This window comes from Oryctolagus cuniculus, chromosome 1 (assembly GCF_051225735.1).
Source record: "Oryctolagus cuniculus isolate XC-2025 breed Fujian yellow rabbit chromosome 1, ASM5122573v1, whole genome shotgun sequence".
NCBI classification, from domain to species: Eukaryota; Metazoa; Chordata; class Mammalia; order Lagomorpha; family Leporidae; genus Oryctolagus; species Oryctolagus cuniculus.
Window position 1 is genome coordinate 229,470,869 of NC_142867.1, and position 18,322 is coordinate 229,489,190.

Genomic DNA, 18,322 nt, shown 5'->3' on the forward strand with positions numbered 1-18,322 from the left:
CTGGTGCACACCAGGCCTTTAGAAGACGGGCGGGGGTTCCCAGCGGCCAGCTGAGGCCAGGGCTCCAGGCGCCCGTGACAGTCCCGCCAGGCCACCCCGGCGGAGCGCGAGGCCCAGGCGGAGTGTTGTCAGGTCCGTGGTTTTCCTAGGGCACTGGCGGGAGCCCCACTGGTCACCGCACTTTGACCTGGATGCGTGAGTTCCCGCTTTGCAGAGCGTGGCACGGGGGAGGGTGCAGGAGACACTTCACCCTAGGAACGTGGGGCTGGTGTGTGGTGCAGGGTGAGCCACGGCTCGCAAAGGCTGCCTTGCTTCGGATCCAGCTCTCTGCGTAATGGGCTGGGAAAACACCAGAAGGTGGCCCAAGTGCTGGGCCCCTGCGCCCCCATGGGAGCTCTGCACGGAGCTCCTGGCTGCTGCCCCAGTCGCTGCAGCCATGCGGGGAGTGAAACAGTCGATGGAAGGTCTCTCTCCCTCTCTGCCACTCTGCCTTTCAAATAAATAAAAAATCTTTAAAATGCAACAGTGTAGGCACGGGGTGGAGGGGTGCTTGGCAGCCTGGGAAGTGGCCTGTGTGTGTGTGCACTCCCTTCAAGCTGCTCCTTAAGTGGACCAGTGCGTCTTCTGTGAGACGAGTGTGTTGGTGACGAGGGACACCCTGTCCTGCCGGGTGCATCTCAGAGACCCAGGGCACCACCGTGACTGCTGGCCACTGTCACACCCAGAGGCTCCCTGGGGAGTCCTGCGTCCCATACCCCAGACGCCCCGAATTCACAGCGATATGCGGAAGAAGGTTCTCGGAGGACTTTTATTTTAATATTGAATATGTCACAAGATTTAATGACCAAATTAGTCATTTACATTTTTCAAAGGTATCTAAATATAAAACTGCTAAAAATTCAAATACAGATAGCAAGCTACAAATAATATTTCTCTTGTCTCCGGGGCAGGTAGGAATGGAAGACGTTAGAAAAGGGAGCTGCTGTGGGCGGGACCAAGGTCAGACTCAGAGAGGAATTCAGCAGGATGACCCGGGCACACCTCTTCCTGTGCGACAGGTCACACGTCCGCGCGGAGAGACAGCCGGCCGGGCCCCCGCGGGGGACAGACAGCAAGCACGTCACCACGGCAGGAGCCCTGGTGAGGCTGGCAAGGTCCGCAGAGGCATCTGGTGTGGCCAGCAGAGTGTGGGGTGGAGGGTGCCTGGCTCCTTGTCGTGCCCGGAGCGGGATGGCAGGGTCCGCAGGGCTCCCTCTGCGGTGACAGCCGGCGGCGTCAGCCACTCGAGCAAGGGGCAGGCACTGTGAGGCGGTGAGGGAAAGGAACCGCCCAGGTCCCCAAGGCAGAGTCCAGGCCCCGGCGGGGGCCCTGCAGGCCTCGCGGGCCGTGGGCGCTTCCACTTGCTGCTTAGGTAACAGGAGCGACCGCTCTGGCTGGGGTGAGCGTCGCCCTCCCTCGCCCGGCGCCTGGTGCCCGTGGCAGGGAGCGGGAGGCCCGCACACGCGCTGGGCCCTGCGCCCTAACTTGGAGTCCGACGATCCTCGCAGCAAGTGCACTCATTTAAACAAATGGCATAGTTAAAGGTATTGACTAAGCCCTAAACATTTCTTCTGAGAAATCGAGCCATAGCTTTTCCAATCTGCCTGTTCAATATGGGAACAGATTTTCAAGAGACTAACATAATCAATCCTCCGCCCCAAAGAACGGTCCGTCATACCAGCCGTGATAAAGAGTGCGCCTGTTTATTAAAAGGAAAAAAAAAAAAAGAAATGTACATTTTTGTTCTTCATTTGCCTTAAGAAATTTGATCGAGTCGCACGGAAATGTGTGGGCACGGCTATGTTCAGCCTCGGCAGGCGCCGGGCAGCGCCACTGCCAATCACGCTGCGGTCCGTGGCCACGTGCTCAGCGCTCCAGCCTAGGGCGCCCCCGGCCCTGCGCCCTCCCCGCGAGCCCGTGAGCAGGGGAGCGGCCTCCCGCCCAGGACAGTGGGACGCGGGGTGGGGGCCAGGCGCCGGGCGGCGGCAGCACACTCAGGCTGGGGGCCCCGGTCACTGCTGCACGGACTTCTTCTCCCTCTGGAAGCTGAAGCTTGTGCGCCTGTTCAGTTTCCTTTGTTTCTGCGCAAAGTAGTCAGCGCGGGCAGTGCTTGCTCGGGATTCCAGGATGTAGTTAACCTAGAAAGCAAGAGGACAGAGCCGGTCACTCGCCAGCCGCTCCCTGCTCGCCCAGGGCAAAGAAAGGGGTGGCACAGGAGGACCTGCCTGGGCTGCGTGCCTCAGGACCAGGTGCGCGCTTGTGGCTGGAGTCCAGGCGTCATGGCCACCTGGCCGGCTGGGCGCAGAGCCCCTGTTTGTGACTGAGGAGATGAGGGGCCCGTCCAGGCCTCCCAGGCGCCGGGTGGGGCTGCTTTTCTGATTCCCGAGCCTTCATTCTGGCCCTGGCACAAGCCGCCTCCCAGAGGGCTGCGCACTGAGCTTCCTGGTTCTGCTCCCGGCCTGCTCTGGCACCCTGGTGTGCACACAACCTGCCTAGTCTCAGGTCACGGGGAAGAACAAGCCAAACAAGGCCCCAGTTTCCCCGGCGTCGGGCACGATGGGGGCACGGGGCAGGGCGCTTCCTTTGGTACCATAGCCCCCCTCACCCCCTAGCTCACTTAACAAGAAGCAGAGTATGGCTGGGGGCTGCGGCGGGGTGGGAGTTGCAAAGTGGCCAGGTCACCCAGAAATCAGCGTCAGAGCTGAGAGGGGCCACGAAAGCCGTGCGTGAGTGTAGGGCGCATGGCCAGGGCTGCCTCCCCGCACGGCTCAGGCCTCCCGCGAGCCCCCCGGGACCCTCTCCCAGCCACACACAGGCATCCACACACTCTGCCTGGCAGCTGGACACACTGCACTCACCAGTGCCTGCAGCACGGAGGACCTGCGTGGCTGAGCCTGGCCCTGGGCTCGGTTCCAGGGACAGATGAGTGAGACTTGGTCCCTGGCCTAGGAGCCATCAGGTGCCACCACAGGTACGGGAGTGCAAAGGAATGGGGTGAGGGGCGTCGGGGAGGCACGGGCCAGGGCGGCTCGCAGAGTGGGAGCAGGAGCTGGCTTCTCAGGAGTGTTTGGGTGTACAAGGGCGAGCGAGAATGAACACGCGTCAGAGCACGTGGGGACACAGCAGGGGGTGGCACTGGAAGTGCAAACGCTGAGCGAGTGGGGAGGACCCAGGGAAGGGTGCTGGATCCGACCCAGGCCCCCCAGTGGGGCTGGAGCCTTGGCTGGGTGGCTGCCTGTCAGGATTAATTCCCGTAATCCTCACGAAAACCTTAGGAGACGGGGTCACTGTCACCCTCACTGCAGGGGTGAAGGAGGCAGGGACACGAGCGCTCCCAGCCTCCCTGACAACGCTCCTGTCGCTGGCCCTGCCGGCCTTGGGCTGGGCCTTCCGCGGACGGCTCTCCTCCGCGTGGGCTGCATGAGGCGCAGAGGCAGGGCGGGGCGCCCACGCCGGCCCCCAAACTTTCTGCTCTGATAGCCACCAGCAGCAGGCGTCAGAGGCTGGCGCTGCGTGCAGAAGGCCGGCCATGCTCGGCCCGCCGCCTCGCCAAGTTACCAGCTGAGAGCAATAAATCATGCAGGCCGTGGGGCCGGCCTGACTGTTTGGGACGGTGCAGACTGTGCGGGGATAAGAGGTTTTATCATTCTTAATAAAAGCCATCTTGGATGACACTGTTTGCACACTCAGCCAGCCTAGTGTATTTCTGGCACATGGAACTCGACAAACGCCTTTCACAACGATCCCTAACATGCCAACTGCTTCCGGAATTTATTATCCTCCGTGCTTTGTGATAATCACATAGATAATTTTAATGGAAGATTAATGTAATAATCAAAAGATAAAAATGCCCTTTGGTCTACCATTAGCTGGTTAATATGCTGTGGCTTAAAACTTGCACAATTTTATGCACTATAGAGTGTTTCACTTTCAATGCATTTTACAGCTTAAGGCATAAAAATATAGGGAGTTTTCATGGTCAATAAAGCCACAGCCTCCATCACCGGATCACGAGAACGCGATGTGAAGAGCCCAATGCTTCCTCTGAGATTCATCTCCGAGCCCGCGGAATTCCGGGCCACACACAGCCTGGCTCGGTTACATCTGAGAGAGAAGAGGGCCCCCACACGTCCTCAGGCCTCGCTTCAAGCTCAGGTTCCGCCCTCATGTGCGCTGTGGCCTCGGGCCTCCCCAGCTCCTCTTCTACAAAACAGGGACAACAGTGCACTCTCCCCGGGCAGTGGGAGACGGGATGAGAGACTGGACGCGAAGGGTCTGCTCCCCGGCCGGCGCTCAGGCCGGGGGAGACATCGCCGTCTCCACGGGTCCAGCGACGCCGATGGGGCCCTGGCCCTGGTCTCCTCCCTCCCAGTGCAGGCTGGCGTTCTGGTCTTAGGCGACGCTTCTGAGTCCACGGCAGCCACAGGCACCGCTGTCCCGTCTGCGCCCCAAGGAGCCTCTGTTGGCAAGGCTTCTGCCGAATTCCGGGACACTCGAGGCCGGGCCTCGGTCACTTGGGGCTGGTGCGCGGCTCACAGGACACATGACACCATGACACCAAGGGGACGGCTGAGAAGCGACACAGCTAGCTTGTTGTGGAAGGCAGAGCTGGCACCGCCTGCGGGACCCTCAGCCGCTCGCCGCACAGCGCCGTGTCCCCGGCACTCTGCCGTGAAGACAGACGTCCCGGGGGGCGGTGGGGCTCGGGGTGCTGCAGGGAAGCGTCTGCTCCGGGGAGCACTCGGCCCTGCACGTGATTTCTCTGCACTTGATCTTCCACAGGCTCAGACGGAAGTCATAAAGCCGTGTTTCTGTCATCAATCTGCTGTTGTGAAAATTATTTTGATGTCAGACACAGGATTATAATTTTACTAGAATCCTTCTGAAGTCTTGAATATTTTAATGCTGGCTATAAAAACAGAAGTCCAGCCCCGGCGGGGTAATGGAGTATTTCTTTACCTGGTTCCTGAACGCTTTGCATAAGTTCCTTGTGCTGTCTTGTGATGATTTGGCAAGTAACTCTTTGCTCGCTGGTGGCGAGCACTCCTGGGCAGACACCTGTCCCCACGGCCGCTCCCAGGGGGCCCTGGCCAGGGTGGTCCACGAACCCTCCGCCTTCCGACCAGCCAGGCTGCGCGTCTCAGCCGCCGGCGGTCCTCGGAGCAGCTCCATCTTTTCAGTTCTCGCCTGGCACGAGTGAGTCTTCTTGAAGAGCTACTGGGAAGGAGTCTCCGCGGAAATCTCGCACACACCTGCTGAGGCCACGCGCGTCTGGGAGGCTGTGCCGCTCCGGCTGTGCCCATTTCTCAGGGCCAGGAGCCTGGCTCTCCTTTCATCTGGGCCTCACATCAGCCGGGAGATGGGAGGCTCCCTCTCCCTACCCCAGAGCTGTGAAGGTTCAGTGTGACAGGACCCTTCCGGCCCGCTGCCACCTGCCGCTCTGCGCTGTCCCTCAGGGTCTTAGCCACTTCCGTCACCGAAACTTGCTGACTTCCTGAGAAGGAACAGCCACCACCACAGGCCCTCTGCAGCCCCTCTGGGCTGCACTCTAGCGTCCTCTGGAGGGCGGGGCACACTATGTACCAGCATCCCCACCTCACGGCCCAGAGAGGCGGAGTGATGGCCCAGGGCCATGCACCCGGGGCGGGGGAGTCCTCTGACACACAGCTGTCTTCTCTCTCATCGGTCCACAGGAGATCTGGCTTGAAGGCAGGCTCTCGGTTTGGAAGAGTCTGGAAAGCACAGGTGCAGGGCTCCGTGGACTGTGATCCCCAGAGCCGCGCGGGACGGCACCTGGCACTGCTCTGACCTCTGGACCTGGCCTGGCCCGGCAGCCTCCCAGGCACCCTGTGCTCACCACAGGCTGCTCACAATTCGTGCCTCCCTGCTCTGTCCACACCGGTTCACCTCTGACCCCCCCAAGCCAGGCTGCGTGGCTCTTTAACCACCTCCTCTGTAGGCTCCGTCTCATTTCTCTGAGAGAACGGCTCTCTGGGTGTGCAGCTGTGGTGTCCCGGGCACTGGCCAGGCGCATGGGGCCCAGCGAGGCCTGTGGTGGTATGGCAGGTGCCTCACACTGCCAGCACCGAGGCGGGCAGGTGGCGAGCAGGTCGTTGGCATCACCTTTAGCACGATCAAGGTGAGTTCAAAACAGCAGTGATTTCCTGAGCGCGCTCCAGGAGCCGCTCACAGTGGCCGGCGGGAAATAAGTGGTGTAGAGTAGGAATAAATACACGCAGGAAGAATCCGGGTGCCGGGGGCTGGGAGCAGCTACACAGGACGGGGCAGCGACCCGAGGCCAGCATGGCTCCGGGCGTGGGGTCCCTCCTGAAGAGCTGGCGCCATGGACCTAGTCCCCAGGCTGGGGCACTCACCTTCAGCACGATTTCGTTGACCGTAGCAGCGTCAGATTCGAAGTAGAGGTGTTTGTAGTCATGATTGCTTAGGTACGTGAGTTTAAATATTGCGTGACCTGGAGGGGGAGAGAGAGAGAGAAGGCAGTGTGCGGGTGGGGTCGGGGCACTCCCCAGCTGGGCCTGACTCCTCGCCTCAGCTCTGGACTCCAGCCTCCTGCCGATGCACACGCTGGGAGGCGGCCATGACGGCTCAAGCGACTGGGCCCTGCCACTCTCTGGGAGACCCGGAACGAGTTCCCAGCTTTGGCTGGGTTCAGGCCGGTCCTCGTGTCCATTTGGGGAGCGGACGGAGCAGATGGGAGCTCCGTTTCTGTCTCCCAGGTTAAAAAAAACAAAAACAGTGACCTCAATCTAGATTCTTTCCTGGTCCCTTGCAGCCCCTTCAGAATGCCACTGTCACTCCAAGGGATCACTGGCCGAGGGAGGCCAGCCGGCGGTGCCCAGTGGGCAGCGTCCCCAGGAGGCTCCTGCTAGGCACCCAGTAACAACGTCCCGTCTGCTCCAACAGAGCTCCGCGCCTGTCCCCCACAATTCAGCAAGCTCTCTAGTAGCGCTTCCCAGCCGTTGTCCTTTTAATTGAAGCAGCGGCCGGTCACAGTTATTAATTAATAATACATCACCCACATTACTGTAAGTTCACCTCTTTCCCGGAGAAGTCTTCTTGGGGACTTTATTTACAGTAGCTAATTTTTCAGATCTCCAAAAATAAACTGATATATGTTGTACATTTGTGGCCAGAAAAGTTGAGCTGCTGGTATTTTATCCTGGAAACATCATTATGAAATACTAATTGTGACTATAAATCCTACACTGAAAAAATTAGCTAATAATTTCTGAAAAACCTCATTTTCAGTCACTTGATAAATTTAGCGCGCTCCTGAATCGTGACACTGAAATGTAAGGATTCCTGAGCGGAAGCTAACCACTCTGTTAACAGATAGATCACTTGTTCTAGATGCGGACATGAACCCGACACCAACAGGCGTGCATGTGTGTGTGTGTGTGTGTGTGTGTGGCCATGCTGGAACAGTCTTGTAGCTAGTGTCACCGCATGGAGGAACAGTACAGATGCACCTGCTGGCCATGTTGTGACCAAGCAGAGTCACCAACAAAGGACACAGAGCTGTGAAGGGCAAACAGCAATGTCCCCTCCAGGACGCCTGGCCGTGCCAGGCACAGACACGAGGGCCTAGGGCTAGGAAGGACCAGAAGGGCTTGGGGAGGCCCGCAGACCTGAAGCTTCGGGGTTCACTGACCACTGACAGGCGCTCTCAGAGCCCGTCTACAACACCTGCTCCCGCCTGTCACTGGCAAAACCCAACATCAACATGCGAGGGCGGGTCTCGCCTGAGCGACTCAGGTGCCCTAACAAACCTGTGCAGTTTGCAGGGGCCTCACCCCGGTCGCCGTGGGACTGAGGGCCTGTGGGCTCGGGAAGGGGGGCCTGCAGCTCCTCCGGGTAAGACCCACGTGAACAGCACAAAGGAGACCACCCCATGGCCAGGAGCTCCGAAGGGCCGCACGTCTGGGCCTCCCTGGGTATCTGGTGTGCCTTGGCGCTGTGTGTGCCCCCTCCAGTCACTGGCGCTCATTCCACATCCATCTGGGGGAGAGGGAGGCAGATGGCGGTGCTGGGGGCCCCCTCTCCGCCTCCCAGAAGCCTCTGACTTGTTCGTCCTTTCTAGTGAGAGCACGCACACCGTGACAGCGCACGGCACTTGCCCGAGCGCTCGGCTCGGGTCTGGGTTTTTAGCAGTGCCGAGCCACAGACGCTGACCACCAGCCTGCTGCAGCAGGAAGCCCTTCCTGCCGTTCCCCGCGCTGGCCCGCTGGCCCGCGGGACACAGCCAGCTCACTCGGAGATGCGTTGCTCCGAGCCGCCCCTCACTCCGGGAAGCCCACTGTGCAGGGGGTGTGAAGGGCACACTACATGTGATTCAGCTGCACGGTGAACTCTCAACAGAGCGGGCTGAGAAGGGAGCACATGGACACTGGCGGAACAGTTGATCAAAAGACCAAATAGCCGGTGAGCACAGGGTGGGAAGGGAGAGGGCAAACGAGCCCCTGGGTGGCAGCCCGCGGGCACTGCTGATAGGAAGGGGTAAGTGACGGCAGCAAATGGTTTTTGTAAAAGTTTGGCTGAGAAAAAAACGAGTTTTTTGAAAGAAAACGCAAAGTCTAGTATTCCAATTGATTCAAATTAAGTTTCTGGGATTGTTCGATTCTTTGGTAGTTACAGCAGGACCAAGGCCTGAGCCGTGAGCCTGGGGCTAGACCTGGGTGCAAGGCAGATGTCCCAGAGCCCAGGGTTGCCAGCATCTGTCAGTCACCTCCGAACTCTCCTACGCATCTCCTGCACAGAGCAAGGGCTCAAGGCGTCCCTGTCCTGACTCTCACAGCCGTAGGGGACTGTGACTTGAAGACAAACATGCCCGCTCTGTTGAAGGCTTGGTCTTTCTCGGGCCGCTCTGCGCAGCCCGGCTTCTGCAGAGCTGCATCATGGAGTGTGCTGGTGGCGCCTCCGCGCAGACGCCCGAACTCTGCCCCTGCCTCTGAGTGCCGCAGCATGAATCTGGCTACGCAAAGACGTATTCACATTTATGCGTTTCTGTTCAAAGGAAAGCAGAGGAGAGAACATAGCACTAAGCAGGAACTTATTAGCAGCACTGATCTCAGAAGCGGAGATGTTCGGGCTTTTGTGCTACAATTTATCTCCTGCATGATGAGTTTTAACTACAAGAGGCTGTGCTGAGAAACTGGGGGCGGCCATTCTACGACTGTGTACCCCCACCAAGACAGCTCCCCTGTGCGCACTCGGCAGCTGGCCACGGCTGCCCAGCCCCGGGCTCCCACACCATGTCTGTGCCTCACCTGTCTCAAACTCTTGGGCGCCCCCCACTCACCAGGAAACCCTCAGATAACCTTGAATTTCTCTTCAATAAAATATATTAAAATTACCAAACATTTGCCAGGCGGAGGGAACCCTCCGCGCCCCAGCCCATGCACAGCGCCACCCAGGGCCTCATTTCTGCCACTCCCAGTGCTGGCGTTCTCACAGCTGAGTCAGCCTGCACACACAGACGTGAGCCTGTTTTCAAGTTCACATTTCCTCATAGCTGCTCCCTGTCTTGACACAGTGCTCGCAGCCCTCTTCTTCACTAGCTCAGACCAGGGCTGAGGTTCGTGCTTCGCTCTGCTGGGCGCCAGGGCTACTATAAAATCCCTAGCAGTACAGAGGTGATGAAGGGCACCTTTGAGGAGGTCCTGCTCGTTTCTGGTCCCTCAGGCTGGAAGCGGGCGGTTCGCTCACTGGAAGTCTTGGGGGAAGTGGATGGGCAGAGCTGTGCCTCTCCGGAGGTCCTTCTAGAGAGGCGGACAGCTGCCAGCAGGGAGCTTGCTTGCTTGCTTATTAAAACTTTATTTATTTTTTTTTTGACAGGCAGAGTAGACAGTGAGAGAGAGAGACAGAAAGAAAGGTCTTCCTTTTGTCGTTGGTTCACCCCACAATGGCCACTGCAGTCGGCGCACCGCGCTGATCCAAAGCCAGGAGCCAGGTACTTCTCCTGGTCTCCCATGGGGTGCAGGGCCCAAGGACCTGGGCCATCCTCCACTGCACTCCCTGGCCACAGCAGAGAGCTGGCCTGGAAGAGGGGTAACTGGGACAGAATCTGGCACCCCGACCAGGACTAGAACCCGGTGTGCCGGCGCCGCAGGTGGAGGATTAGCCTATTGAGCCACGACGCCGGCCTAAAACCTTATTTTTATTTATTTGAAAGACAGAGTTACAGAGAGGTAGAGACAGAGAGAGAAGTCTTCCACCTGCTGGTTCACTCCCCCAGATGGCTGCAATGGCCAGAGCTGAGCTGATCTGAGATTCTTCCAGGTCTCCCACATGGGTGCAGGGCCCAAGCACTTGGGCTATCCCCTGCTGCTTTCTTAGGCCATTAATAGGGAGCAGGAGCAGGAAGTAGGGCAGCCAGGACTTGCACAGGCGCCCATATGGAATGCTGGTGCTGCAGGCTGGGGCTTTAACCTGCTATGCCACAGCGAGGGCCCTGGGAGCTTCCGTTTAATGTAAGTGACAAAAGGCAGTACTCCTTGGCACCCCACGGTGGCAGAGGCCCAGGGAACTGTAATGGCCTCTCCGCCCTCCGGAGCAGAGACCGCGTCTAACCTACTTACACTTCTGCCTGCATCTCTCAAACTCACTCTCACTTTGGCTCCTTCCAATAAACATAATTAAGTCTCTCTAATTATAAAAACTCCCATGGCAATGCAGTTTCCCTCCTTCCTCTAATTTACGGAAAACACTCTTGCTAAGGTCACTTTGCCCTCGGTGCTGAGACACCCAGCGCCCCCTCAGCTCCGTCTGCCACTTCTCGAGTCCCCTCCTCCCCAGGGCCTCGGCCACGTCCTGGGACAGATGTTGTCTCCATCTCCTGCAGCCTCCCTGACCTCTCTCTGCTCCTTAAACGCTGGTCCTCACCTTTGTCCCTTGAGTCTTGTCTTGTCCAGCTCTGGCTCCTGCTCTGTCAGGCTTGCCCCGAGGGTCTAACACTTCTGTGCGGGCAATCCTGAACCAGGGACCGGGGTACAGCTGCCATCCTCACACGGCATGCAGCACGTGTCTGGAACCAATGCTGACACCTCCCCTTAGGTCAAAAGCTGCTGGCACACCTTTGGTCCCCTGGTAGTCCTGAGACGCCCACGCTGCAGCCTGTGACCCGGCTCTGCCCACCGCATGCCTCTTCTCTGGCTTTCTCACTTCTGGTCACGTCTTCTTCCCGACCACCCACAGGAGTCATTCTCCTGAAACACACCATCTGGGCGCATCACTCCCCTGCCTAAAAGTCCACACTGCTTCTCTTCCTGTCGTCCTCTGAATGAAATCCAAGCTTAATGGGATGATTTCCAAAACTCCAATCTCTAATTCTCGAACTTTTTGGTCTTAGAAGCCTTTTACACTCTTCAGTATTACTGAGAAGCTCAAAAACTTTGCTTATGTGGGTTATGACAATCAATGTTTATTGTGCTAGAAATTAAAACTGAGAAACTTGGAGCCCGCTGTGGTGTAGCAGGTAAAGCCACTGCCTGTGGTGCCGGCATCCCAAATGGGCACTGGTTTATGTCCTAGCTGCTCCATTTCCCATCCAGCTGTCTGCTAAGGCCTGGGAAAGCAGAAGATGGCCCAAGTACTTGGACCCCTGCACCTGCAAGGGAAGACCTGGAGGAAGCTCCCAGCTCCTGGCTTCGAATCAGAGCAGCTCCGGCTGTTGCGGCCAATTGGGGAGTGAACCAGCGGATGGAAGACCTCTCTCCCTCTGCCTCTCCTCTCTCTGTGCAACTCTGACTTTCAAATAAATAATCTTTTTAAAAAACTGAGAAACTTAAACAACATTAATTAAAAATAATACAGGGGCCAGCACTGTGGTGTAGTGGATAAAGCTGCTGCCTACAGTGCCGGCATCCCATATGGACAGCAGTCATGTGGGAGACCTGGAACAAGCTCCTGACCCCTGGCTTTGGATCAGCAGAGCTCTGGCCATTGCTGCCATTTGGGGAGTGAACCAGCAGATGGAAGGCCTCTTTCTCTCTGCAGCTCTACCTTTCAAATAAATAAATCCTTAAAACAAAAAAACCAAAAAAACTAGGGGTCAGCACTGTGGTGTAGCGGCTAACACTGCCTGCAGTGCCAGCACCCCATACGGGCGCCGGTTTATGTCCTGGCTGCTCCATTTCAGATCCAGCTCTCTGCTGTGGCCCGAGAAAGCAGTAGAAGATGGCCCAAGGACTTGCTCCTATGTGGGCGACCTGGAAGAAGCTCCTGGCTCCTGGCTTCGGATCGGTGCAGCTTCAGCTGTTGTGGCCAGTTGGGGAGCTAACTAGCGGATGGAAGACCTCCCTCTCTCTGCCTCTCCTTCTCTCTCTGTGTAACTCTGACTTTCAAATAAATAAATCTTTAAAAAAAACTATAATAAATCTATTACAAGTTGACAAAAACATGTTTTTAATGAAAAAGTCTTATATTTCCCAAAATGAAGTTTAATAAGAGTAAAATTATTCTGTTTTTGAAATCCCTTTGATGTTTAGTTGAACAGAAAACAGGTAATTTGCTCCTGCATTTTATCTGTCATGACAAATTGTTTTGGTTGAAGTACATGAAGAAAGTCTAGGTTCACAGGGATATGTTTTGGGAAATGAGAACTGTATTTTAAGCTTTGTAAAAATTTTTTGATTTGAAAAAAAGGAGTTTCTTGGCCGGCGCCGCGGCTCAATAGGTTAATCCTCCGCCTAGCGGCACCGGCACACCGGGTTCTAGTCCCGGTCGGGGCGCCGGATTCTGTCCCGGTTGCCCCTCTTCCAGGCCAGCCCTCTGCTGTGGCCAGGGAGTGCAGTGGAGGATGGCCCAGGTGCTTGGGCCCTGCACCCCATGGGAGACCAGGAAAAGCACCTGGCTCCTGGCTCCTGCCATCGGATCAGCGCGGTGCGCCGGCCGCAGCGCGCCGGCCGCGGCGGCCATTGGAGGGTGAACCAACGGCAAAGGAAGACCTTTCTCTCTGTCTCTCTCTCTCACTGTCCACTCTGCCTGTCAAAAAAAAAAAATAAAAATAAAAAAAAAAAAAAAATAAAAAAAAAAAAGGAGTTTCTTAAAGGTTTGTTGCAATTGGCTGGCGCCGCGGCTCACTAGGCTAATCCTCCACCTTGCGGCGCTGGCACACCGGGTTCTAGTCCCAGTCGGGGTGCCGGATTCTGTCCCGGTTGCCCCTCTTCCAGGCCAGCTCTCTGCTGTGGCCCGGGAGTGCAGTGGAGGATGGCCCAAGTGCTTGGGCCCTGCACCCCATGGGAGACCAGGAGAAGCACCTGGCTCCCACCATCGGATCAGCGCGGTGCGCCGGCCACAGCGCGGCGGCCATTGGAGGGTGAACCAATGGCAAAGGAAGACCTTTCTCTCTGTCTCTCTCTCTCACTGTCCACTCTGCCTGTCAAAAAAAAAAAAAAAAAAAAAAAAGATTTGTTGCAATATGGAATCTAAAACCACATTAGGGATGGGCATTTGGCATAATGGTTGGCATTGTTTAAGATGCCTGAATTGAATGCCTGGAGTTTTTAAAATATTTTTTAGTTCATTTATTTGTGAGGCAGAGTTACAGACACAGAGAGGGAGAGACAGAGAGAAAGGCCTTCCGTCCACTGGTTTATTCCCCAAATGGCTGCAACGGCTAGCCAGGAGCTTCTTCCGGGTCTCCCACGTGGGTGCAGGGGCCCAAGGATTTGGGCCATTTTCTACTGCTTTCCCAGGCCAAAGCAGAGAGCTGGATTGGAAGAGGAGCAGCCGGGACATGAACTGGTGCTTATACGGGTGCCGGCGCTGCAGGCAGAAGCTTAGCCCACTATGCCACAGAGCCAGCTCCAAATGCCTGGATTTGATTCTCACCTCCTGTCCTGACTCCAGCTTCCTGCTAATGCAGACCCTAGGAGGCAGCAATAATGACTTAAGTAACAGGGTTCCTATCATCCACATGGGAAATCTGGACTGAGTTCCCAGTTCATGGCTTTGGCCTGGCCTAGTTCCAGTTGTTGTGGGCATCTGTAGTTTAGCCAGTGGATGGAAGTCTCTGTGTCTCCAGTCAGTAATTTTTTTTTTTTTTTTTTTTTGACAGGCAGAGTGGACAGTGAGAGAGAGAGACAGAGAGAAAGGTCTTCCTTTGCCGTTGGTTCACCCTCCAATGGCCGCCGCGGCCGGCGCGCTGCGGCCGGCGCACCGCGCTGATCCGATGGCAGGAGCCAGGAGCCAGGTGCTTTTCCTGGTCTCCCATGGGGTGCAGGGCCCAAGCACCTGGGCCATCCTCCACTGCACTCCCTGGCCACAGCAGAGGGCTGGCCTGGAAGAGGGGCAACCGGGACAGAATCCGGCGCCCCGACCGGGACTAGAACCCGGTGTGCCGGCGCCGCTAGGCGGAGGATTAGCCTACTGAGCCGCGGCGCCGGCCTTCCAGTCAGTAATTTTAAAATATAGGGTAGTATTTGGTGTTAAAGATGCCACCTTGGGGCTGGGGGAGGTGGTCAGCCTTGTGGTGCAGCTGAGTAAACCACCACTTGTCCTGCTGGCAGCCCATACTGGAATGCTGGCTCAAGTCTCGGCTATTCTGCTTCCTTTACAGTTCTTGCTAATGTGCCTGAGAAGGCAGCTGCAGATGGCCCAACATGTGCCCCGAGACCATGTGGGAAACCAGGGTGGTGTCCTGGCTTTGGCTTGGCACGGACCTGGCTGTTGCAGCCATCTGGAGAGTGAACCAGCAGACTGAAGATCTCTTTTTGTTGCTCTGCCTTTTCAAATACATACATACATACATAAAGTCATAAAAACGATGCGACCTGAGAAGCCTGCATGTGATATGAGCACCTGTGTTCCAGTCCTGACTCTGCTTCCAACCCAGCTGTCTCCTAACGTGCACCCTGGGTGGCAGCAGGTACTGACTCTACTATCTAGTTCCCTGACACCACAAGGGAGCCCCAGATGGAGTTCCAAGCTCTTGGCTCTGGCCTTACCCAACCCTAGCTATTGCGGGCACCTGGGGAGTGAGTCAGCTGATAGAAGACCTATCCCTGTGTTGCTCTTTCAAATAAAAAATGTATTTTTTAAAAAGGATAAATATGGGCTAGAGCTGTGGCACTGTGGGTTAAGCCTCTGCCTGCAGTGCCGGCACCCCATATCGGCACTGGTTCATGTCCCAGTTGCTCCACTTCTTCCGATCCAGCTCTCTGTTATGGTCTGGGAAAGCAGCAGAGGATGGCCCAAGTGCTTGGGCCCCTGCATCCACATGGGAGACAAGATGAAGCTCCTGACTCCTGATTTTGGCCTGGCCCAGCCTTGGCTGTTGTGGCCATTTGAGGAGTGAACCAGCAGACGTAAGATCTATTTCTCCCTCTCTCTCTGTAACTCTGCCTTTCAAATAAATAAATCTTTTAAAAAAAGAATACTACCATATTAATAAACTTTAATACCTTACCATATTAATAAACTTTCTGTACTCTTGTTACATTAAAATCTATTGGTTGGTCTTACACTTTGAATCAATCTTTTTTCTTGCCAGATTTCCTAATGTCAGGCAGGCCTGGGAAACATGGGTTCACTGAGTTATGGGAATCTTCCAAATAATGACATATTTCATTGTACAATGGTGAAAAAAAAATCACATTAATATCACCATTGAGCTCATCAGAAACAACTTTATGTAAAGAGAAGCCAAGCTCACAGAGGTGGACACAAGTTTACCAACAATCAAATTTCTATCTTAAAGCTTGAATTTAATTTCAGGTAGTAAACACTGTCATTTGTTTTCCTTGAAGTGCCAGGCTCATTCACTTCATTTTCAAGAAAATCTTGCTGGAAACCTAAGTTTGAAGAACCACAGTTTGTCAGTTGTTCCTTCAAGTAAAAATGGTGCCTCATGAAATAAATGGCAACTCAGACAATTATATAAGGGCTTTTCCTCAAGGTAAGTATTCTGCTTCTGTATGTAGCATTGCTACCTACGTGCACTTCAGGAAATTTACTAAGATTTTTTTTTTTTAATTCAAAAGGCAGAGTTACAAAGAGAGAAGAAGAGAGAGATCAATATTTGATTCACTGGTTCACTCCCCAAATGGCTGCAACAGCCAGAGCTGGGCTGATCTGAAACTAGGAGCTAGGAGATTCTTCTGGGTCTTCCATGTGGGTACAGGGGCCCAAGCACTTGGACCATCCTCTGATGTTTTCTCAGGCACATCAGCAGGGAGCTGGATTGGAAGTGGAGCAGCAGAGACTTAAACTGGTGCCCACATAGGATGTTAGCACCACAGGAGGTGGCCTTCCCCGCTATGCCACAGAGCCAGCTCCTGGAAATTAATAACAATGGTTTGTGGAGACTTTTTGAATATTCATGTGTATGTTAACAAAATACCACATGGCATCTTACTAACCATATTAGACTCAACTTCAGTATTTGAGATTATTCAGCTTTTAGAGAGATGATCTATATCTGGAAATTTCCACCTTGGAGGGGATTTGGTTGTGACAAGCTCGAATGTGCAAGTCCTCTGTGGGAGGCTGAGTTAGAACAAGGATGCCTCATACAACCAGAGGCACTGAGGGGAGAGCTGGGGTCGCCTTTACTTCTCTTGGTTCATTCTGTATAGTTGGCAGCAGTGACGCGGCAAGTATTCTTAATTTTTGTGTGTAGATCTGTGTGTTCAATGGGTGTTTTCCCCTCCAGTCTTTAACATTTCCTGTAGTCCAGGCTTAGTGGCAACAAAGTCTTTCATCTTTTGATGTTCTGAACTGTCTTTATTCACCTTCCTTTCTGAAGGACATCTTCACTGCATATAGAATTCCAGGTTGACGGATTTTCTTTTCACGCTTTAGAGGTGTCATTCCATCGCTTTCTGGATTGCATTATTTCTGATGAGAAGTCAGCTATCATTCTTTTTACTCCATATGACCCATCTTTTTTTAGCTGCATTTAAGATTTTTCTCTTTATTGTTGGTTCTCAGTGGTCTGATTACGATCTGCCTTGATGTAATATTCTTTACACTTACCCTGACTAGCCTTTGTTGGGCTTCCAAGACTGGTGGCTTAATATTCTTAATCCTATCTGACATTTTCTTCTCTCCATCACCAAGACTGCAATTACACAAATGTTAGAACACTTGATAGTACACTACACAGGATATACTATTTTCACCCATATTTTCTCTGTGCATCAGTCTGAACAGTTTCTTTTTAAAAATTTTTTTTTTGCCAGAAATCTTTTATTTAAGATAAACAAACTTCCAGCATTTCATAAATACAAATTTAGGAACATAGTGATTCTTCTTACCACACTCCCATCCTCCTTCCTCCTCCCTCTCCTCTTCCCATTCTTATTTTTTACTATTTTCTTTCTTTCTCTCTCTCTCTCTCTCTCTTTTTTTTTTTTTTTTTTTTTTTTTGACAGGCAGAGTGGACAGTGAGAGACAGAGAGAAAGGTCTTCCTTTTTCCGCTGGTTCACACCCCAATGGCTACTGTGGCCAGTGTGCTGCAGCCAGCGCACCGCGCTGATCCAAAGCCAGGAGCCAGGTGCTTCTCCTGGTCTCCCATGCAGGTGCAGGGCCCAAGGACTTGGGCCATCCTCCACTGCACTCCAAGGCCACAGCAGAGGAGCAACCGGGACAGAATCCGGAGCCCCGACCGGGACTAGAACCTGGTGTGCCGGCGCCTCAGGCGGAGGATTAGCCTATTGAGCTGCGGCGCCGGCCAAAGATCTATTTTCGATTAACTTTATACAAATAAGATTAACCCTATACTAAGTAAATAGTTCAACAAATAGCATGAAAAAAAAAAATGTCCCTCAACCGTCAAGACAAGGGATGTTGAAAGTTATCACATCTCAAAGTGTCAATTTCACTTCTATAGATAACCTTTTAGGTATTTGTCCTATTGGGACTGGCTTATTTCATTAAGTACAATGTTTTCCAGTTGTATCTATTTTATTGCAAATGACAGGATTTGCCTGTTAAGTCCTTTGTCCATTTCTTAACAGGGTTGTTTGTTTTGTAATTGTTGAGTTTCTTGAGCTCTTTAAATATTCTGGATGTTAATCCTTTATCAGTTGCATAATTTGCAAATAATTTCGCCCATTCTGTCAGTTGCCTCTTCACTTTGCTGAGTGCTTCTTTTGCAGTGCAGAAGTTTCTCAATTTGATGTAATCCCATTTGTCAATTTTGGCTTTGATTGCCTGTGTCTCTGGGGTCTTTTCCAAGAACTCTTTGCTATGCCAATGTCTTGCAGAGTTTCCCCAGTGTTCTCCAATAGTTTGATGATATCAGGCCATAGATTTAGGTCT

The 18,322-nt window shown here is 54.0% G+C and overlaps 1 protein-coding gene across 15 annotated transcripts in view; it reads right to left on the reverse strand.

Annotated features, from left to right (window-relative positions):
* Positions 1-789: 789 nt before the first annotated feature.
* The window catches only part of MAPKAP1 (MAPK associated protein 1), a 259,582-nt gene continuing 242,049 nt past the window's right edge, over positions 790-18,322 (reverse strand). For 13 of the 15 annotated variants that reach the window (XM_089302685.1, XM_089302680.1, XM_017350085.4 and 10 more), the window contains 2 exons: positions 6,414-6,511; positions 790-2,177 (listed from right to left, as the gene is read on the reverse strand). In XM_089302685.1, the coding sequence (XP_089158811.1) occupies positions 2,052-2,177; positions 6,414-6,511 (224 nt within the window). In that variant the 3' untranslated portion in view covers positions 790-2,051. The remainder of the gene's footprint in view (positions 2,178-6,413; positions 6,512-18,322) is intronic. The other 2 variants (XR_016212148.1, XR_016212147.1) reach the window with 1 other exon arrangement.